Source organism: Schistocerca nitens, chromosome 11, assembly GCF_023898315.1.
Source record: "Schistocerca nitens isolate TAMUIC-IGC-003100 chromosome 11, iqSchNite1.1, whole genome shotgun sequence".
Lineage (NCBI taxonomy): Eukaryota > Metazoa > Arthropoda > Insecta > Orthoptera > Acrididae > Schistocerca > Schistocerca nitens.
Window position 1 is genome coordinate 147,791,040 of NC_064624.1, and position 19,595 is coordinate 147,810,634.

Here is a 19,595-nt window from a genome sequence, read left to right on the forward strand (position 1 = left end):
GATGTTCATAGTGCACAGCCTGTGGTGGAGTGGTTACACGACAATAACATCCCTGTAATCGACTGGCCTGCATAGAGTCCTGGCCTGAATCCTATAGAACACCTTTGGGATGTTTTGGAACGCCGACTTCGTGCCAGGCCTCACCGACCGACGTCGTTACCTCTCCTAAGTGCAGCACTCCGTGATGAATGGGCTGCCACTCCCCAAGAAACCTTCCAGCACCTGATTGAGTGGTAGTTGTCATTAAGGCTAAGAGTGGGCCAACACAATATTGAATTCCAGCATTACTAATGGAACTTGTAAGTCATTTTCGGGCAGGTGTCCAGATACTTTTGATCACGTAGTGTATATTGTTCTCTGTATAAAGTCTCAAACAGAGGCCTGGTGTCTATTGGTAACGAAGGGAATACTTTTCAAAATAGCTCTGAGCACTATGGGACTTAACTTCTAAGGTCATCAGTCCCCTAGAACTTAGAACTACTTAAACCTAACTAACCTAAGGACATCACACACATCCATGCCCGAGGCAGGATTCGAACCTGCGACCGTAGCGGTCGCGCAGTTCCAGACTGCAGCGCCTTTAACCGCTTGGCCATCCCGGCCGGCAGAATACTTTTCAGTTGTTACTGAGTTTTGTAAAAGTTACTCGAAAAACTTTTTTGAGAGTTTTCTCAAAAGAAAAGCTATATTCGATTATGGATATCTCCTATTGTCACACTTACGGAAGTGTTACTAGAGAAGTTATATGAGAGCATTTGAATGAAGACTTCTTTGCTTTCTTGTAATTTTTATTTCAAAATTAATGAAGAGTCATACAGTTAAGCTTTGTTTTTTATGCACCAGAAGTCAGTAGGACGGAAAGCTTGATGTTAGCAACTCTACCAGTTGCTGGTGTTTGTTCTGCCTGGCGAGATGTCGGGGGACGGCCCCACTGTCGTCCCTTGCCCACCTGTCGGCTCCTGCCTCCAGCAATGCAGCCGCCGCCTCTTCTTTGCCATGGAATGCGGCCCTGTGCAGCGGCGTCCACCCAACCCCATTCCTAGCATTAGGATCAGCAAAGAATGCCACGAGCAGCTGCACCATGGCCTCACGTCCTCTGTATGCAGCCGTGTGCAGAGGTGTGTTTTTCTCGTTGTTCGTGGCGGCCACGTCCGCCCCAGCCTCCACCAGACACCTCGCTGCTCCCACGTGTCCCTCGGCTACTGCCCAGTGCAGAGCAGTGTTCCTGTCCCCATCCCTCATCCCCACATCTGCCCCCGCGGCGAGCAGTGCCTGCAGCTTCTCCACTGCTCCCTCCTCAGCTGCCTTGATCAGCCTCCTGCCTCTCTCCTCTTGAGAAAGTATCCTACACAGAGCATCAAGGTTCTTACAGTTTATAATGAACATATACACCAGATGAAGAGAACTATTGTGCAAGTGAACTCTGAGCAGTTCCGACTAAGCATCTTCCAGCAATGAATTACAAATCACCATTCTGTGGTACAGAACACTTTGAAATCGGTGTCATCTCATCAACATTTTCATCCACTTTTCTAGTAAAAGTTTCTATATTGTAACTAATTCGGCTGTTACACTTTGTCATAATTCATTCCAAACAGTGAGTTGCTTTGATGTCAGGATGCTATTATTAAACAGTTGATGGGCTCAACTGAAACATACCTTTAATAATGATAATAATAACTCTCTACAATATTTTCACGTGGCACCAAATAGAGTTAGTCGGCTTACTCCTAAATTTTGCTACAAAATGTCACCATATAGAGAAATTTATTGGTTTGCACGAAATCATTTAAGTCAAAATATACTCTAAGACACAAAAACGACGCACCACGAAGGAATTATTCGAATGGGATAGAAATGGGTAATTGTGATGTACATATATAGACAAATAAATTATTACAATTTAAAAAAAAAATGATTGATATACACAAGAGACAAAGCTCCACAAATTGAGCAAGTCAGTAACGTGTCAGTCCTTGTCTGCTCCTTATGTGAGCATTTATTCGGCTTGCTATTGAATGACAGAGTTGTTGAGTTCCTCCAGAACGACATCTTGCAGAATTCAGTCCAAATGGCGCTTAAGACCATGAATATTCCGAGTCGTTTGAGGCCTCTGCCCATAATGCTCCAAACATTCTCAATGGTGGAGGGATCTGGCGGTCTTACCGGCCAAAGTAGGAATTGAAAACCATGAAGACAAGCAGTAAAGACTCTCGTCGTGTGCAGGCGGGCATTATGTTACTGAGATGTGTAACCAGGACGACTTGATATGAAGGGCAGCAAAACAGGGCGTGGAATATCGTTGACGTACTGCTGTGCTGTAAGGGTGCAGTGGATGAAAACAAACTTTTTTTTTTATTTATTGATTTATTTAACCTGGCAAGATTAGGGCCATCAGGCCCTCTCTTACATCTAACCAGGCATTCTACTTATTTTAGTAGGCATGTTAAACTACATCTAGTACAAAAAGTGAAATAAACAATTAGAAAGGTACACCTGGAAAAGTACATGCATATAGAGTTTATATTTGTAGATCATAAACACTGTTATAATTAGACATTATTGAAGAGACAGATTTTAGATAGGAGTGCTAGCAGCAGGCAGTACGAGGGAGACTCATGGTAAAGGGAGGAGAAGAATAGATAGACATGATGAAACATTATTGAGGAAATATAAAGGAAAAGAAGATTGTTTGGCTAATAGAGATAGATGAAGAGGAAGGCATCTCAGGAGCAAGATAGGAGACGCTAGCTTTGCTATTTGACAGATGAGAGGATTGGCCTTGGACATTAATTTTGTGGAGAACGTTATGAGGATGATAGTAGGAAATGCTTCAGCTTCTTAAAAGCAGCCGGAGATTGAATTTTGCACAAGGTAAGGGGCAGTTTGTTCCAGAGGCAGACAGCGGCAACTGAGAAGGAGTTTGCAAAAATTTTTGTTTTGTGAGTGGGCACAGTTAGGATACCAAATAAGAGTGACCTCGTGTTTCGATTATGATGGCATGACAGGTTTTTAATCTCTGAAGCAAGGTACTGGGGTGCTTGCGCGACGAGGAGTCGGTGAAGTAGGCATAGAGTGTGGTAGTCACACAATTTGTCCGGCCGCAGCCACCCTAGCTCGGAGTATGAAGCACTAACATGATCATATCTGCGTATGTTGCAGGTGTAAAGCACACAGGCATTCATGGTTAGTTCCAGCCGTCTTTTGTTTTCACTACTCATGCCTTGTTGAATCACATCACAATAGTGGAGGTTCGGTAGAACGAGTGCTTGCACGAGCTGGCGTTTCAAGTCCTGTGGAAATATGTTCCGAAACTTTCTGAGAGCATAGAGACAAGCAGACGTCTTTCGGCACACTGCGACTGTATTCTCCGCCCAGTTGAGATGCTCATCCAAAGTTACACCCAAGTTCTTAACTGTTTTCTGATATGGTATTGGAGTACTGTCGAGCAGAATAGGAGGTAGCCGTTCGCGGAAATCTGAACTTATTAATTTCTGATTGGCTATTAAGATTTTTTGCATTTAGTTTAAGCCCCAGGCTTTTCGCCCATGTCACTACTGAAGACAGATCATCATTCATCTGAGCGATTGCAGTGTTTACATCTTCAGGTCTGATGCTTAGGTAGAGCTGGAGGTCATCGGCATGGATATGATATTTACAGGAGGACAGAACCGACGAAATATCGTTGACATATAAAGAAAACAAAAGTGGTCCTAAGACTGATCCTTGTGGCTCTCCCGAGGAAACATGTTCCCAGGAAGATTTTTCATTTACGCAGACAACACATTGCTGTCTGTCTTTTAAGTAGTTTTCAAACCATCTCACTGCACTATCAGAGAAATTAAGCTGTTGCATTTTTCTGAGCAATATGTCAAAGTTAACAGTGTCAAAAGCTTTGCTGAAGCCCAGTAGCGTCAATATTGTTGCCTTTCGATTGTCGATGGCATATTTCAGGTCATCAGTTACTTTAATTAGAGCAGTGTTTGTGCTGTGATGTTTACGGAAACCGGATTGAAATTTGTCATATAGGCTGAATTCATGCAAGTGTTCAGTGATTTGGTCATGAACAATATATTCAAGTGCTTTGGAAACAGCAGGCAGTATGCTAATTGGTCGGTAATCACTAGGCAGTTGCAGGTTTTCGATCTTAGGGATGGGTCGAATTATGCTTCTTATGCCGTTCACGAGGGAAAAATTAAATATGTCATTTAAGACAGGTACTAAGATATCGGCAACATTCTTAATCATGGTTATACCGATACTGTCGTTGCCTATTGCATCAGAAGAGATTCTCATTATTGGGTACTGTTAGGAGAAAAATGGCACATCAGACCATCACTGCCAGCCAGGAGGCCATATGGTGGGCGACAGTTGTTCTGGTATCATAACACAGGCCACAGTGTCTGCATACACGTCTTTGTTTATATTTCAGTAAGATAATGCCCAACTACATTCCATGACAGTTTCTACTGCTTATCTTCATGCTTGTCAAACGCTACCTTGGTCAGAATGGTCTCTCCCCAGTTGAGAACATTTGGAGCATTATGGACGTGGTCCTCTAACCACACTCAGACACCCCTCCCTCACACTTTTAACTACATTCTTGTGGCTGTCATGTGTATGAGTGCAGCAGCTATAACTGTACACTCTCAGAGTAAACTAATAATTCATGCTCTTGTGTATATTACCACTAGACATATTCCTGTAAGCCAACTTTGCCTTCCTGAACATATTGGGAACATCTCACTGTTGAAGTAAATACTGAGAAACGATGGCTTGTCATTGCAATCTTACAACCTCGCTACAATGAGCTTAACATATGATACCTACATTATAATGTCACTAATTTTGTGTTACATGTGATTAGGAGTAAAATGCAGTAAATTCTTTACAAACCAAAGGCTGTTAATTAAAAATTCCTTTTCTTATCCTTCCATGGGAGATGCTGTGAATATAACATGTACTTGGAGATGCTAATATCACTGTTACAATGAAAAATGAACCTGTAGAAACAAATGGAACGACTATAATGGATTTTAGTGTTCTCAAAATTTATAAGAAACACTTCCTAATTTTCCCTATGGATTGGTGAAATAGTAATGTTGATTTGAAATGAATGTGTAGAAGTCAAGATTTTGTCTACTGTGGCACATTTATAGGGGTGGGTCTGATGGAATTCATGGAGCTTTGCCTGCATCCAGAGTGTGCACCAGTTTGACGTGGAATACTAATAATGGCAATAGTACATTTGAAACATGTTGAAGACTAAGTGCACCTACTGGTTCAACACATTCTAAAAAATTGTATAAAACCATCAACTCTAAAATAAGCGACTTTTGTATGGAGTAGCCAATGTGGTTCATGTAGAGACATCTGTATCTGCATCTGACAGCAGTGCTGTTGCAATGGTAATCATCTGCAAACTGGATCCATGACGTTGCAAGACATGTTGCCTACCATGCACTCTACCCTGAGCTCCCTTTACTTTTGTGTGTTTGTTCTTTAAATTTCTTTTAAATTACCAGAATCAATTTAGACTAAATTGACTTGCCATAAATCATCAGATCCAAGAGAGACAGCATGTCTCATAAGTTTTGTAATTCGTTAATAATTGCTTCACAACAATTTACTCATTTTACTTCTACAAACTGTTCAAAGACCTTCAATTTTTGTGTTTCATTTTCAGTTGTTAGTCTGTGAGAATTGTCTTTTAGTAAATTTTTTACACTTCAAACAGTAGATGTGATTGTCCTGAAGGACTGAGTGTTCATTTATGATGGATTTTCCATTTATATGGATAAAAATCTAATAAGTTTTAAATTAATGTTCCATTCTTTCATCATAATTTGATTGTAATATACGTTCATCAAAATTGAGTAATTCACTTGAAACAGGTACAGGTTTAACAGACTGATTTAGAGTTATAAATATTTTATCTTTCATTTGCATTTCAAGTAATGGATTATTGAATTGAGTTGGATATAAAGTTTCCAGTTCATCAACATGACATCTTTTTACCTCTGTTTTAAAATCACTAGGTATCAAATCACAATCTATATTAGCCCCCAAAATAATAATTACCTTAATTTTTACATCATATTCAAATGTATATTGCATCACCCATACTAAATGAAATTCCAGTCTATATTTGTCACACTTTTTTTCTGAGGATTACTTGACTAATTATGCTGATAAATCTGCCTTTGTGAAGTAATCAGAAAAAAGATTCCCTACTTCTTTTTTGTAAAGTAATTGGTTATATTGGTTTCATTAAGCTGAGTAATCTTTTCATTAAAATGTGTTGTGGTGAGATAGTTGCACAGCTGTGTTAGAATGTTTTGTAACAAGATTGGTTAACTCATTTACAAAATATTCTCTTGTATCTGCAACATAACGAGTAACAGGATCTTTTGAATCTACTAATCTTTTACCTTTAAAATTACTGTAACCTATAGTTACTTCAAAAATAGTACATATTTCCATATGAAATTGCTTAGTTCAACTTTCTATTTCTGGATAAATTTTTCCTTCTAGTTCATTTTTTGTTTCCTAGATTTATTTTTCCAATATTTGTACCACCTTCAGGCTGCAGTAGCTTATTTCGAAAAATGTCCATTCATTAAATTTAAAATATAAGTTTTAAAACAAATAAACATAAATGATTACAAGTAAATTCGTTTAAATTCTGTTTTCTTTCAGTGTTATGTCATTTCTTCCCAAATAATTTACTAATTCTTTCACTATATTACCACCAAATGAATGAAAAACAAAATTCGTATTTCTGATTTATAATAACAAATCCACTGGGTACCAACATGATCAGATGTATCTAAATTAACTATTGCACATTTAGTAATTTTTGAATAAGTAGATAATTCTTCAGTGATGACTATACCACGAAAGTAGTTCATATTTGATTCCTTAGCAACATTTTCTATATTAAATTGACTTAATGGGGTTTCGACAGAAATCGATTACAGTTTTGCAATTTTTTTCTCTTTTCTCATTCCAGCACCAGATTTCTTTTCAGTTGCTCTGTTATGTCTGTTTTGTTCTTCAAATTCTTTGTCAGTTTTCTTTTTATTTGCTACTACATTTGCAATGGCTGCAGGACCACAGCTAGTTCAATACTGAAGTTATTGACTGGAATACTCTGAAATTGTGAAGGTGGCAGCAGTAAAATACAGGGAGCAAAAGGCTATTTACAAATTGTACAGAAATCAGATGGCAGTTATAAGAGTCAAGGGACATGAAATGGAAGCAGTGATTAGGAAGGGAGTGAGACGGGGTTGTAGCCTCTCCCCAATGTTATTAAATCTGTATATTGAGCAAGAAGTAAAGGAAACAAAAGAAAAATCTCGAGTAGGAGTTAAAATCCACGGAGAAGAAATAAAAACTTTGTGGTTCGCCGATGACGTTGTAATTCTCTCAGAGACAGCAAAGGACCTAGAAGAGCAGCTGAACGGAATGGACATGGTCTTGAAAGGAGGATATAAGGTGAACATAAACACAAGCAAAACGTGGATAATGGAATGTAGTCGAATTAAGTTTGTGGAAAGAAGTGCGAGATGGGCGCTGTTGCAAACACATTTCACCAAAAAGCATTAGGCGTTAAGGGACGGCGACAAAACTTCTGAAAGACTATTAAGACCCATTCACACCGCTGTGCACAGGGTCAGGGGGTGTCTTGTCTCCGGCCACTGTTTGCCGTGGCCCTCGACACTAAGCGAGAGGCTGGCTGTGGTCATAAGCACATTTCCAGGATCCATATCGCAGTGTTTGCGTGATAAGACGGAACTGCTACTACCAGATCCGTTTCCAAATACTGCCCTACGTACTATGTAGTAGCAGTCCTACTATTTGACGTTCACAGAAACGGACTGGGTATCAGATACGCTTCACTACGTAAGTATATTACTGAGAAATCGAAGATTCTAATACTAGAGAACAATTCTATCATCGCAAATGTGCCGCAGACGTGTTTGTCCCATATTGGAGAATGTCTTCGAGAGAGTGTGTAGATATGCAAATCGCGCCGATCTGTGGTACAGCTTTGCGATGTCGACTGTTGAAACACGACGAATGGCACGTTTAATAAGAGGAATTAAAAATGACAACTTTTGTGTTCGTGGTCATTCAAAAAAAATTGCGGAATTGTTTTAATATATACCAATAATTTCGAGATGTAAGACGCTGCAGGAATATTATTAGCATGTTGCCAACAGAGAGCACGTTGTCGAGGCGAACACAAAGCCATGAAGAGTATAAGGTTTGCACCTGTAGCCCGGTTATTTAAACACGATTGGACAGATATCCGCCTTTTGCACGCTTTCATCACTGCTTCACCTGTACGATTCTATGTGTGTCAAATTTGGTTTGCGAGGTTTGACATATATTTATTCTACATTGTGTTGACAGTTGAACTCCATCCCCTGCCTCAGTTACAACTTAAGTTCTTTGCACAGTTGTATTTTATTGACAAAAGGTACACACCAAAATATTACGTTAATCTAAATTGATTATATTACTGCTTCTGGTCACTTCTTCAATTGTTTTTCAACAAGCAAAATGGATCTTTGGCAACTAAATTTTGAATTTTAAACGGGTTTATGGTACGTTACCATTATATCAGCAACCGTAAGACAGATTGTAGTTAATACTAGGTAGTAAGCAGAAATCCTGCTTGGCAACTGAGACTGCTGAAATTGTTTTATTATCTATTCCCTTTATCTGCATAGTGATTCCATGAAACATTACAAGCGCTATGGGTTTTTTTCTTTTTGAGTGGAGTAGCATTCATGTCTCGTGTGATGTATTTAATTTTGTGATATGTTTGCTTAAGTCTGTAACGTTTCCCCATCAGTTCCGGTGTTGATGAAGACTTTGTTAATCAGATAATGTCGGACGTTGTTTCAAACAATGTACAGGGATTCAACCAGGTGACATCTTTGACAGCCACCATGTTACCATTGGCCACTGAAAAAAGAATGACTGAGTTCTTCTGTCAAAATATCAGTGCCTGATGAAGACATCACATAACTGCATTCGCGTAAGTTATTTGAACATTATATGCACCAACAGAAACTTGAGTTTCACGGAGGGAACTGGCGTCTATTGGTAATGAATGGCGTATTTTTCAATTGCTGTTGGGTTTTGTAGAGCTAGCTCAAGAAATATTTTGCAGACTGTTTCCACTAGAAAGGTTACTTACATTAGTTTGCAGTAATCGCCTGTTATCACTCTTGTTGTGTTACTAGAGCAGTTATATCTGCTATGAAATGATAGGTGCAAATGAATGACAATGGAATTAATATTTTTGCATTGCTTATTTTAAATTGTCTCACTCTAGGGCTGTAGAACTGAAAGCTTCATGTTAGCAACTGTACCAGTCGCTGATGGTTGTTCTTCCTGGCATGCTGACGGGGGGTATTCCCCTCATCGTCCCTAGCCTCTGTATTGGCTCCAAACTCTAGCAGTACAGTTGCCACCTGTAAGTGGCCTTTATATGCCGCCCAGTGCAGCGGCGTCCACCCCCATAGGTTCTTGGCGTTGGCGTCAGCAGACGACCTCACAAGCAGTCGCACCACAGCTGTGTGGCCAGCAGTTGCAGCTGAGTGCAGAGGTGTGTTCTGCCTGACGTTCCTGGCAGCCACCTCTGCTCCACCCTCCAGCAGACACCTCGCAGCTTCCAGGTGCCCCTCCCACGCTGCCCACTGCAGGGCGGTCCTCCTGTCCCCGTCCATCGCTCCCACGTCTGCCCCCACTGCTAGCAGTGCCCTCAGCTCTTTCATTTTTCCCTCCTGAGCTGCCTCGATGAGCCTCCTGCCTTTCTCCTCTCGAGAAAGGTTCCTGCACAGGTCATGGAGATCATTACGCTTTAATATTAGACACACACACACATACACACACACACACACACACACAAACAAAATGAAGAAAAGTTAGAGATGTCAAACTGTGAGCTGTCAGAGACCCTCCAGTGATAAACTATACATCTACAAATCTTCCTTCTGTAGTATAGAGCATTCAAAAATCAGTATATAAATCAGACCCTATCCACTTTCCATTAAAAATTCCTACATTTCTTCTCACAACTAAATCGCCTATCACATTTTTTCATAATTAATTCCAAACTGTAATTTCGTTTGGTTTCAGGATTTTATTGTTAACTCCTGAAATGTACACATAAAACACCCAGCACCAACCCTGTGTGTCCAGAAATCCATTCTGACACTAAAAAAGGAAGTACACGAAACTAGTCTTGCCTTTAGGTACTTAAAGATAATTTCCTCACAATGTAGCAAAAATCTGAGTCCAGTTATATGTGTATTCCTTAATACATCATCACCAATTAAAGAAAATTAATTTTGTTCTAAATAACCAGTCCAAAATATTTAATATATAATAATGGTCGTATGTCAACTCTCAGTCCATCCATAAAAACACACTATATATGTCCTGTTACATGCAAATTAGCACATGTTCAACTCCAAAAAGCATTCACGAAAGGAAGATTCATGCACACCTTGACTGTCATACATGCAAAATAGCACAGACAAGTTCACACCAGGATAGGGACAGGAAAGTGCACATGTGCCCCACTCACCCCCCACCCCTCCTTCCTCCACACACACGCACACACTTTAAGTAGGTTCCTCTGGTTGCTGTGTACACCATCGCAACAGCAAAACATGTGAACTGTGAGAGTAACTCAACATTTCATGGATCTCCATAACCCAGCCTTATCACCCTGAAATCACTTTGTACCTCACTGCAATGAGCCTCATGGACAATATCAACATTCTGATATCACGAGTCATGTGTTACATCTGGTGAGAAGTAAAGTGCAGCAAATTACTTGTGAATCAAAGGAAATTAAGAACGAAGCCGTTTGCTCATTCTGCCAGGGATGGGGGGGAGGGGGGGGGAGGATGTTACAGTTGATAAACCCAACATCTGCCAACCAAAGACTCAGTTTCTTTTACTATACGTTTCACATCTGAATACAGATGACGATGTGATTAATTCACCTGGAAATGCGTTAGAACAAAGAAATTGATTATCAGCTCATACAGTTCACGTACTTATAAAGGATATTAGTATTCTCAGAATTATGTGAAACACTTCTTGCTCCTTCTTAACAAATGGCGAGATACACAATGTGAATTTTGAAGAACTGTACAGTGGCGATGCCTGGAAGCACTTTTAACACCCACAGTCCTCGCCTATGTGTGGCCTCAGTGGAGGTGATGCACCTTTGGCTGTTCTGGAATGTGCACCAGTTTACTTGTAGGCACAGTCTGACATGGAATGCTAACAAAGCAGTGACAGATGTCGAACCCACGTGTGCTGAGCCAACAAATGTGGGTCAAAAAATGAACTTAGGGATCGGACACTCTCATATGGAGCAACAAAGGTGATTCACATATAGACATCCATGGCCGTGTCTACCACCAGCGCTGTTCTAATTGTAATCAGCTCCAAACTGGTTCTGATCAGTGACAATGGTAGACACTCTGTCATGCATGTTCTCTCACTACTATTGTGAACTTTCTTTGCCCAGAACTTGAATTAGCAGCTCATTGCCTCATCATCATTTCCATTGCAAGGACCACATGCTCAGCTCGTGCTCTTGAATGATGAGTCTACGTTTCGTGTTCTGGGTCATTGGTATACGTATTTCTGTGCTTCTAACTGCCCGTAAAGAGGACGTGTGAGTCTCTGAGGAGCTGTGGCATGACACGGCGTGCCACACTGTCTGATGAGTGGCATTCCTCCCACTGACAGCACCCGATATGATGAAACATTTGTGGACTGGGCGTCGAATAATCACATGTGTGAATAAGAAGACATTCTCAAGTCCTGTGTTACAACACGTTTCAATTTCTCAATTTTATCATCTCCATCATTTTGCTCATAAACTACACACATATCAACATCACTGACAAGAACAGCTTTGTCGAAATACTGCAGTGTTACCAACAATCAGCTTATAGATACTACTCAGCCACATTTGAAGTACTGTATGTGAAATTTATGAAAAGTGGATGAAATTTACGATTTAGTTAGAAGAACTATAAGGCAGTAACTAAAAAACTTGTACTTCACAGTTTTTAATCTTGTGGGACTGGTAAAAAACTTCTCTTCTCATTTTTCACTGTAACATTTTTTTCCTCTTTCTCTACTGGTGTAATAAATTAGAGAAAGTTTCATTAGATCATAGCTGGCAGCACTAAGAGCCTAACGCCAAAATATCTTTCAATCATGATGTTTTCAACATGAGAAAACGTATCTTACATAAACAAAAAGTAATTGAAATTAACTAAATACACTGAAATGAAATGATATCAAAACTGGTCAGATAAGATGAACCAGCAATGTAAAGAAACTGTGGTAACAAATGAAAAATGGTGCCAGACTAGCACTGATTTCCTATTTAGTGCCAGTACTTACATTACCCATTTCTTTCAATCTTTCACACTGACAGATAATAATAAGAAGTCTTTTATTCCTGAAGCACGAGTGTGTCTTCTACTTTCCATTCCATTATTTAAGATTGACAGCTCCAATTTGGTTCAAGATTGTGTCTCAATTCGTTATGCATGTCACTTGCTCAGTAATTTTTTTGTCATTCAGCTCTGTACAGCGTTTAGTCTATTAAACATCATTGGCTTTATTGCAGGTGTGGACTTCATAAAATGCTGTGCAATTTCTCTCTGACAGTGATGGTATCAATAATTATGTTGATCAGAAAGTCTTTCCTATGAGGCTACAATGTCATGAAGAGACGTTTGGCTATAGAATTGTCTTTGTTGTGAAGTATTTTCTTGTCTTCTGTGATGTCTGGCACCATTGCGTGAGCTCCAATATATGCCTCAAGTACCAGGAGTATTTCTGTGTGTTGTAGTGTTGTGGTACTAAAGACAGACCTGAATGTGTTGCCACATCACACTAACCAACATACCATTACCTGTGTTCAATTAGAAAATGAGGTTGGTAGTGGAATGACTGCTTTTAAAAATATTTTATTTTACTCATGACACATGCATTCATAAAGATTACCGTTTTTGCCTCATGAAAATTTCTTGTATCATGCTCTTTCGTCGTCGCAAGCATTGCCTTAGATTTATACTCCAAGTTAACTGAAACCATGGCCCACAGTCATGTTAAACTAGTTCATGTTTAGGCCTCTAATAATCACGCCTAAGACTTGGGGTGAGATTTTTTGCAATCAATTTTAGGTCTTGTCTTTTGGACATATGTTGTTAAAATTTCTTTGGTTTTTCACAGATCTTGCTTCTTGTTGATCAGAAAACTGATTTCATGTGCATATTCCTGACATATTGTTGTCATGATGGAAACATCTTGGCTACAGAGACTGATAAAATATTTTTTCTGGCATGCTGTGGTACTCATTTGTGTATTGCATCACTGTTCATCTGATTTTTTTTCATAATCTAGACTACCAACGTATCCAAATTTAGAAATGTGGTTGCTGTGTCACAAGTTGCCCATATTTATGCAAAAGCTTGACTCAAATAGCGCTAGTGAAGCAGAGTGATCTGAGAAGGTACCTGGCCACTTTTCTGAGTCCTATGTTTGTGGACAAGAAACACACACTGTCACACACACACTCTCCTCTCTCTCACTCCCACACACACTCTCACACACACTCTTTCTCTCTCCCTCTCTCTCTTTCTCTCTTTCTGTCACATACATAAACACACACACACACACACACACACACACACACACACACACACACACACACACACACAGTAGTGCAAACATTATGCCCATCTGCATAACAGCTTGTTGGTTCATCTTTGGAACAAAATGTAACAAAAAATCTGCATGGCATGGATTCAATAAATCCCTAGCAGGTTTCTGGAGGCTTGTGGTTGTCAACTCACAGGTCACAGAAGTCTCGTAAGTAACAGGCTGGTGGTTTGTGGGCATGGAGCTGGTGCGCCACATGTGTTCCATTGGGAGTGGATAAGGCAATTGTTGTGGCTGGGATATCAACCTGAGTTCACCACAGGTCCCATTATAAGCTCAGGTAAATGTCCCCCATTGCATACTGCTCCCCATAGCTGTATCAATGCACATTCCATGTTTACAGAAGCTGTCTGCTGACTAACAGCTTATCCAGACACAACCATCAATGAAGTGGTAACTAGGAGTGTGATCCATTCGCCCATGTGGTATATTTACATTGATCTATTGTCTGACCTGTGCACAATGCAATTTTAACTCAAGACTTCATTTGGTCTGTTTTGAAACTGAATCCCTTGTTCAACAATATTCACTGAACAGTGTGCTCCAAAACACTTGTGCCTGCCCCAAAATTGTACTCTACTCAACAGATCAGCCAGAGATAAGCTCCAACCTCCATATTCTATGATGGGACCAGGATATCGAACACTTTCTTATCTACTCATGGTTTCGCTATCCTTCAGATGCTTTCCATAGATGCTCAGGATAGAATCATGCAAACAGCCAATGAGCTCCAACATTTCTGAAATGCCCCTTCACATGTGCCAGACTATAACAATCTGCTGTTTGTCATTTAGATCAGTGGACCTCTCAATTTCTGGTTCATACCATCACAACAACGATTACCCACTCATCTCTGCTCTGCTTCTTAACACTTTCAGCACCATGTCATGCGCCCACAACACAGCCAGGTGGCAGTGGTCATGTTTTGGCTCCTCAGTATACATACATATCTTATCCGATCTAGTCCTGCCTTGGGCACATATTAAGCATAATGGTGGTGTAAAATCCATTAAGAAAAGTTATTAATTATTTATTAAAATTAAAGTTTGACTTCAAGTCAACTTTACAATTCACACAATCAAAATGATCCCCCCCTTTAGTATGAGAGCGCAAATTAACTATGTATTCTCTAAAGGAACTGTTCCCACTAATTCTGTTTTATGGAGAGCGTAAAATTACTCACTGAAAACATACCTTTGAACTGCGCCATTATGCCTCTCCCATATTTTAAACCTGTGGGTGTTTTACAGTTTACTCTGTTTTTAAACAAAGCTGCAGTTCTATTCACATTATTAACAATATGCCCACTTTATACTGCCATGTGCACAAGCAAATGTGCAACACCGAACGACAATTCGCTCTGGTGTTAACGTTATATGTGCGTGGGCAAACTGCATTAAGTCACATTCGGTTTGCATTCACTTCAATTTGCATGCATTTGTGTTTGCTCATGTTCCTGTTATAAAATAGGAGAATGGTGGAAATTACGTAAAATTGGAAAGACTATGAAAAAATACAGAAAAATGACACTACTTACATATGCCAGGGTGTGGTCTCTGCTGTTCTCATGTAGTGTTGGTATTAACAAATAGACCTAGAGTGACATTGTTTGTTATTAACAAATAGACACATCCTCCCTCTCCCACACAAGTGTCTCAGGCATAAAAGATGAAGGTGTGGAGGGGGTGCATGATCCTCATTGGCCCAGAGGGGAGGTGATTCCACTGGGTGACCTTGAAAAGTTCCCAGTGCTTTCCCAGGGAGGGGGGCGGGAGGAAATTGGGGATGCTAGGAACCCAAGTGTGTAACCAGGCACCAGATGTCATTATCAGTAGACTTAAGGCAAGGTCGAAATCTCATCCAGAACCGACAATGTATCCCTATCGGCATGGCTTAAGGAAATGTCCCTTACATAAACAGTAATGTAAGTGATATGAATTAAGTATGCTGGAAAGAAATGAATGGGTCATTCACGATTAAATACATGAAGATGCACTGAAATGAAATACGACAGCATAAACGAGTCAGATATGGTGAACCTGCAATGTAGTGAACCCATGATGAAAGCTGGGCTACACCAACACTAGAATCGCGATTTGAGTGTGGGCACTTAACAAACTGCTGTCCTCACTCATGTATTATGAGTGTTTTTGACCTTAACATCATGATTTAGTGTAAGGGTGATTGATCCAGTTTGGATGAAGGATGTATTTACATTCAATGTGCATATCAGTTGCTCTGGTGGTCAAAGCTATTTTTCCCCTTATCCAGTTCCATACAGCGCTGTTTGCGTTATATGCCATTATGGGCGCTGGAGGCATTGACTCACGACGATTCTCTACAGCTAGTCTCTCCTAGCGATTATTTCATTTATTGTGTCCTGCCTGCTGGCTTTTATTTGCGTGGTCAGCTTGGCATTCCTTATAGTATTCCTCGTTAATAAGTGGTGTCCACGTAATACAGTCACATCCTGTACAGTTGATGATTTAATTAGCCTTCGTTGAACGAGACGTCTCGCCTGTGGGACTCCAGTACTGGAAATAGACATTTGCATACAGAAATGTAGTTGTTGTGCGCACATTATCATTCTTGTACTGGGGACATTGCCACACATATTAATCAACACAGTGTTGCCTGTGTTCTGTAAGCGAACGTTGTGGTCAGTGGAAGGACTGATGATGCTTTATCGCTACAAACATTGGTTAAATTATGCTCCAAAATAGCTGAAACTCCAGATTACATTAAACCAGTTTACTTTTGGGCTATTAATAGCCACACTTAATTCCGTGATCTGTAATTTTATATGATTCATTTCCATTTCTATCGTTTTGACATATATTACACTCCTGGAAATGGAAAAAAGAACACATTGACACCGGTGTGTCAGACCCACCATACTTGCTCCGGACACTGCGAGAGGGCTGTACAAGCAATGATCACACGCACGGCACAGCGGACACACCAGGAACCGCGGTGTTGGCCGTCGAATGGCGCTAGCTGCGCAGCATTTGTGCACCGCCGCCGTCAGTGTCAGCCAGTTTGCCGTGGCATACGGAGCTCCATCGCAGTCTTTAACACTGGTAGCATGCCGCGACAGCGTGGACGTGAACCGTATGTGCAGTTGACGGACTTTGAGCGAGGGCGTATAGTGGGCATGCGGGAGGCCGGGTGGACGTACCGCCGAATTGCTCAACACGTGGGGCGTGAGGTCTCCACAGTACATCGATGTTGTCGCCAGTGGTCGGCGGAAGGTGCACGTGCCCGTCGACCTGGGACCGGACCGCAGCGACGCACGGATGCACGCCAAGACCGTAGGATCCTACACAGTGCCGTAGGGGACCGCACCGCCACTTCCCAGCAAATTAGGGACACTGTTGCTCCTGGGGTATCGGCGAGGACCATTCGCAACCGTCTCCATGAAGCTGGGCTACGGTCCCGCACACCGTTAGGCCGTCTTCCGCTCACGCCCCAACATCGTGCAGCCCGCCTCCAGTGGTGTCGCGACAGGCGTGAATGGAGGGACGAATGGAGACGTGTCGTCTTCAGCGATGAGAGTCGCTTCTGCCTTGGTGCCAATGATGGTCGTATGCGTGTTTGGCGCCGTGCAGGTGAGCGCCACAATCAGGACTGCATACGACCGAGGCACACAGGGCCAACACCCGGCATCATGGTGTGGGGAACGATCTCCTACACTGGCCGTACACCACTGGTGATCGTCGAGGGGACACTGAATAGTGCACGGTACATCCAAACCGTCATCGAACCCATCGTTGTACCATTCCTAGACCGGCAAGGGAACTTGCTGTTCCAACAGGACAATGCACGTCCGCATGTATCCCGTGCCACCCAACGTGCTCTAGAAGGTGTAAGTCAACTACCCTGGCCAGCAAGATCTCCGGATCTGTCCCCCATTGAGCATGTTTGCGACTGGATGAAGCGTCGTCTCACGCGGTCTGCACGTCCAGCACGAACGCTGGTCCAACAGGCGCCAGGTGGAAATGGCATGGCAAGCCGTTCCACAGGACTACATCCAGCATCTCTACGATCGTCTCCATGGGAGAATAGCAGCCTGCATTGTTGCGAAAGGTGGATATACACTGTACTAGTGCCGACATTGTGCATGCTCTGTTGCCTGTGTCTATGTGCCTGTGGTTCTGTCAGTGTGATCATGTGATGAATCTGACCCCAGGAATGTGTCAATAAAGTTTCCCCTTCCTGGCACAATGAATTCACGGTGTTCTTATTTCAATTTCCAGGAGTGTATTAAAATTTGTATGGTTTTCCACAAATCTTCTTTCTTGTTAATACACAAACTGATTTCATGTGTATATTCCCAGCACATCATTTTCATCCTTGAAACCTGTTGCCCTTGTAATGTTTCGAGATTCGTTGTCCATCAGTTGTGCAGAACTTGGCACACTGCGGCAATCTCTGTAGAACTGGGTTTTTTATTGATAATAGAATTGTTACTGTCAGTTGGCTTTTATTGTGGAGATGTTATCCATTATAATGTTGTACATCATATTTATCACCTTTTTACAGGTGAAACAAAAATAGACAGTGCCAAATTCCACAAATTGATTGCTAGCTTTGATTTATTCGTGAGATAAAAAATATCTTTGTATGTCTGTTAGTCAGGCGTGCTCATAACCATAGCTGAACTGTTTGGCAAGGGCATAGCTTCTGTTACAGCAGCAGTTTTAGTTTCTTGTTTACTTGGAATTCCATAATTCATAATCCACATAATATGTTTGACTGCATGGTCATCTTCCACAGTAGCTATTATAATCAGCTGTTATTAGTTCCTCAATCTTAATCTTACTGCAATTAAACAGCATTTTCAACACTTTTGACTTTCATCTATTAAGTTTCCGTTCACTATCTCCTCCTTCTGTATATTGACTTTGTACCCCTCCCCGTACCACTCACATCCCTGCTAAACATGTAACTCATCTGCATTGATTTATATTCTCTCTCTCTCTCTTTGCCTCTCTCTGTCTCTCCCTTTCTCCCTCTCTCTTTCTCCCTCTCCATCTCTCTCTCTCTCTCTCTCTCTCTCTCTCTGCCTCTCTCTCTCTCCCTGCCTCTCTCTCTCCCTCTCCCTCTCTCTCTCTCTCTCTCTCTCTCTCTCTCTCTCTCTCTCTATCACACACACACACACACACACACACACACACACACACACACACACACACATACAGTAGCAAATAGATTTGAAAACCTGCATACTTGTTTGTTGGTCAGCCTTTGCAGTACAGCAGGCTTACAATTACGATTCTGTGTGGCATGGGTTCGACACTTCCTGTGTAGATGTATGCAACGGCCGTGGAATTCCCACAAAGAACGGGTCGGTGGCTTGTGGCCCCAAAACTGGTGCCCAAAGATCTCCCTCATTCGACCAGACGACACGTTTATGTCGACATGTAGTGCAGCCGCCCTGATCCAGCGCCCGTTGCAGTCGTATCTGAAGATTTTGTGGAGTCAGCATGTCGTTGCATCGGAGTCGTCTTCTGGTGGACCTCACGTTCAACGGCTTGCTCTGAACGGTGTGCTCTGAAACACCAGTGTCTACCCCGGAACTGCACTCTCTCCTCACGTCTGCCACAGATTGAAACCTATCCTGCTTTGTGGAGCACGAAAGCCTCTGACCAGCAAATTCTGTGATGAGGCGTGGACGTCGAACAATCTGTCGCCTCCTCGTCTTCTGACTGTGCTTCAAACAATTACCCTAGATGCTTACGGAGGCTCTACCTATTTCAATATTAGTATGTGTTACATAATTAATTGTGTTATCCTGAACACTATGTGCAAATTGT

General features: G+C 41.5%; 1 protein-coding gene across 2 annotated transcripts in view; it reads right to left on the bottom strand.

The window, feature by feature from the left end:
• Nucleotides 1-788: 788 nt before the first annotated feature.
• LOC126213143 (uncharacterized) overlaps nt 789-19,595 on the bottom strand; it is a 41,239-nt gene continuing 22,432 nt past the window's right edge. The window contains exon 6 of one of the 2 annotated variants that reach the window (XM_049940761.1): nt 789-1,345. In XM_049940761.1, the coding sequence (XP_049796718.1) occupies nt 847-1,345 (499 nt within the window). In that variant the 3' untranslated portion in view covers nt 789-846. Of the gene's footprint in view, nt 1,346-9,090; nt 9,850-19,595 lie in introns of those variants that run through there. The other variant, XM_049940762.1, reaches the window with a different exon arrangement.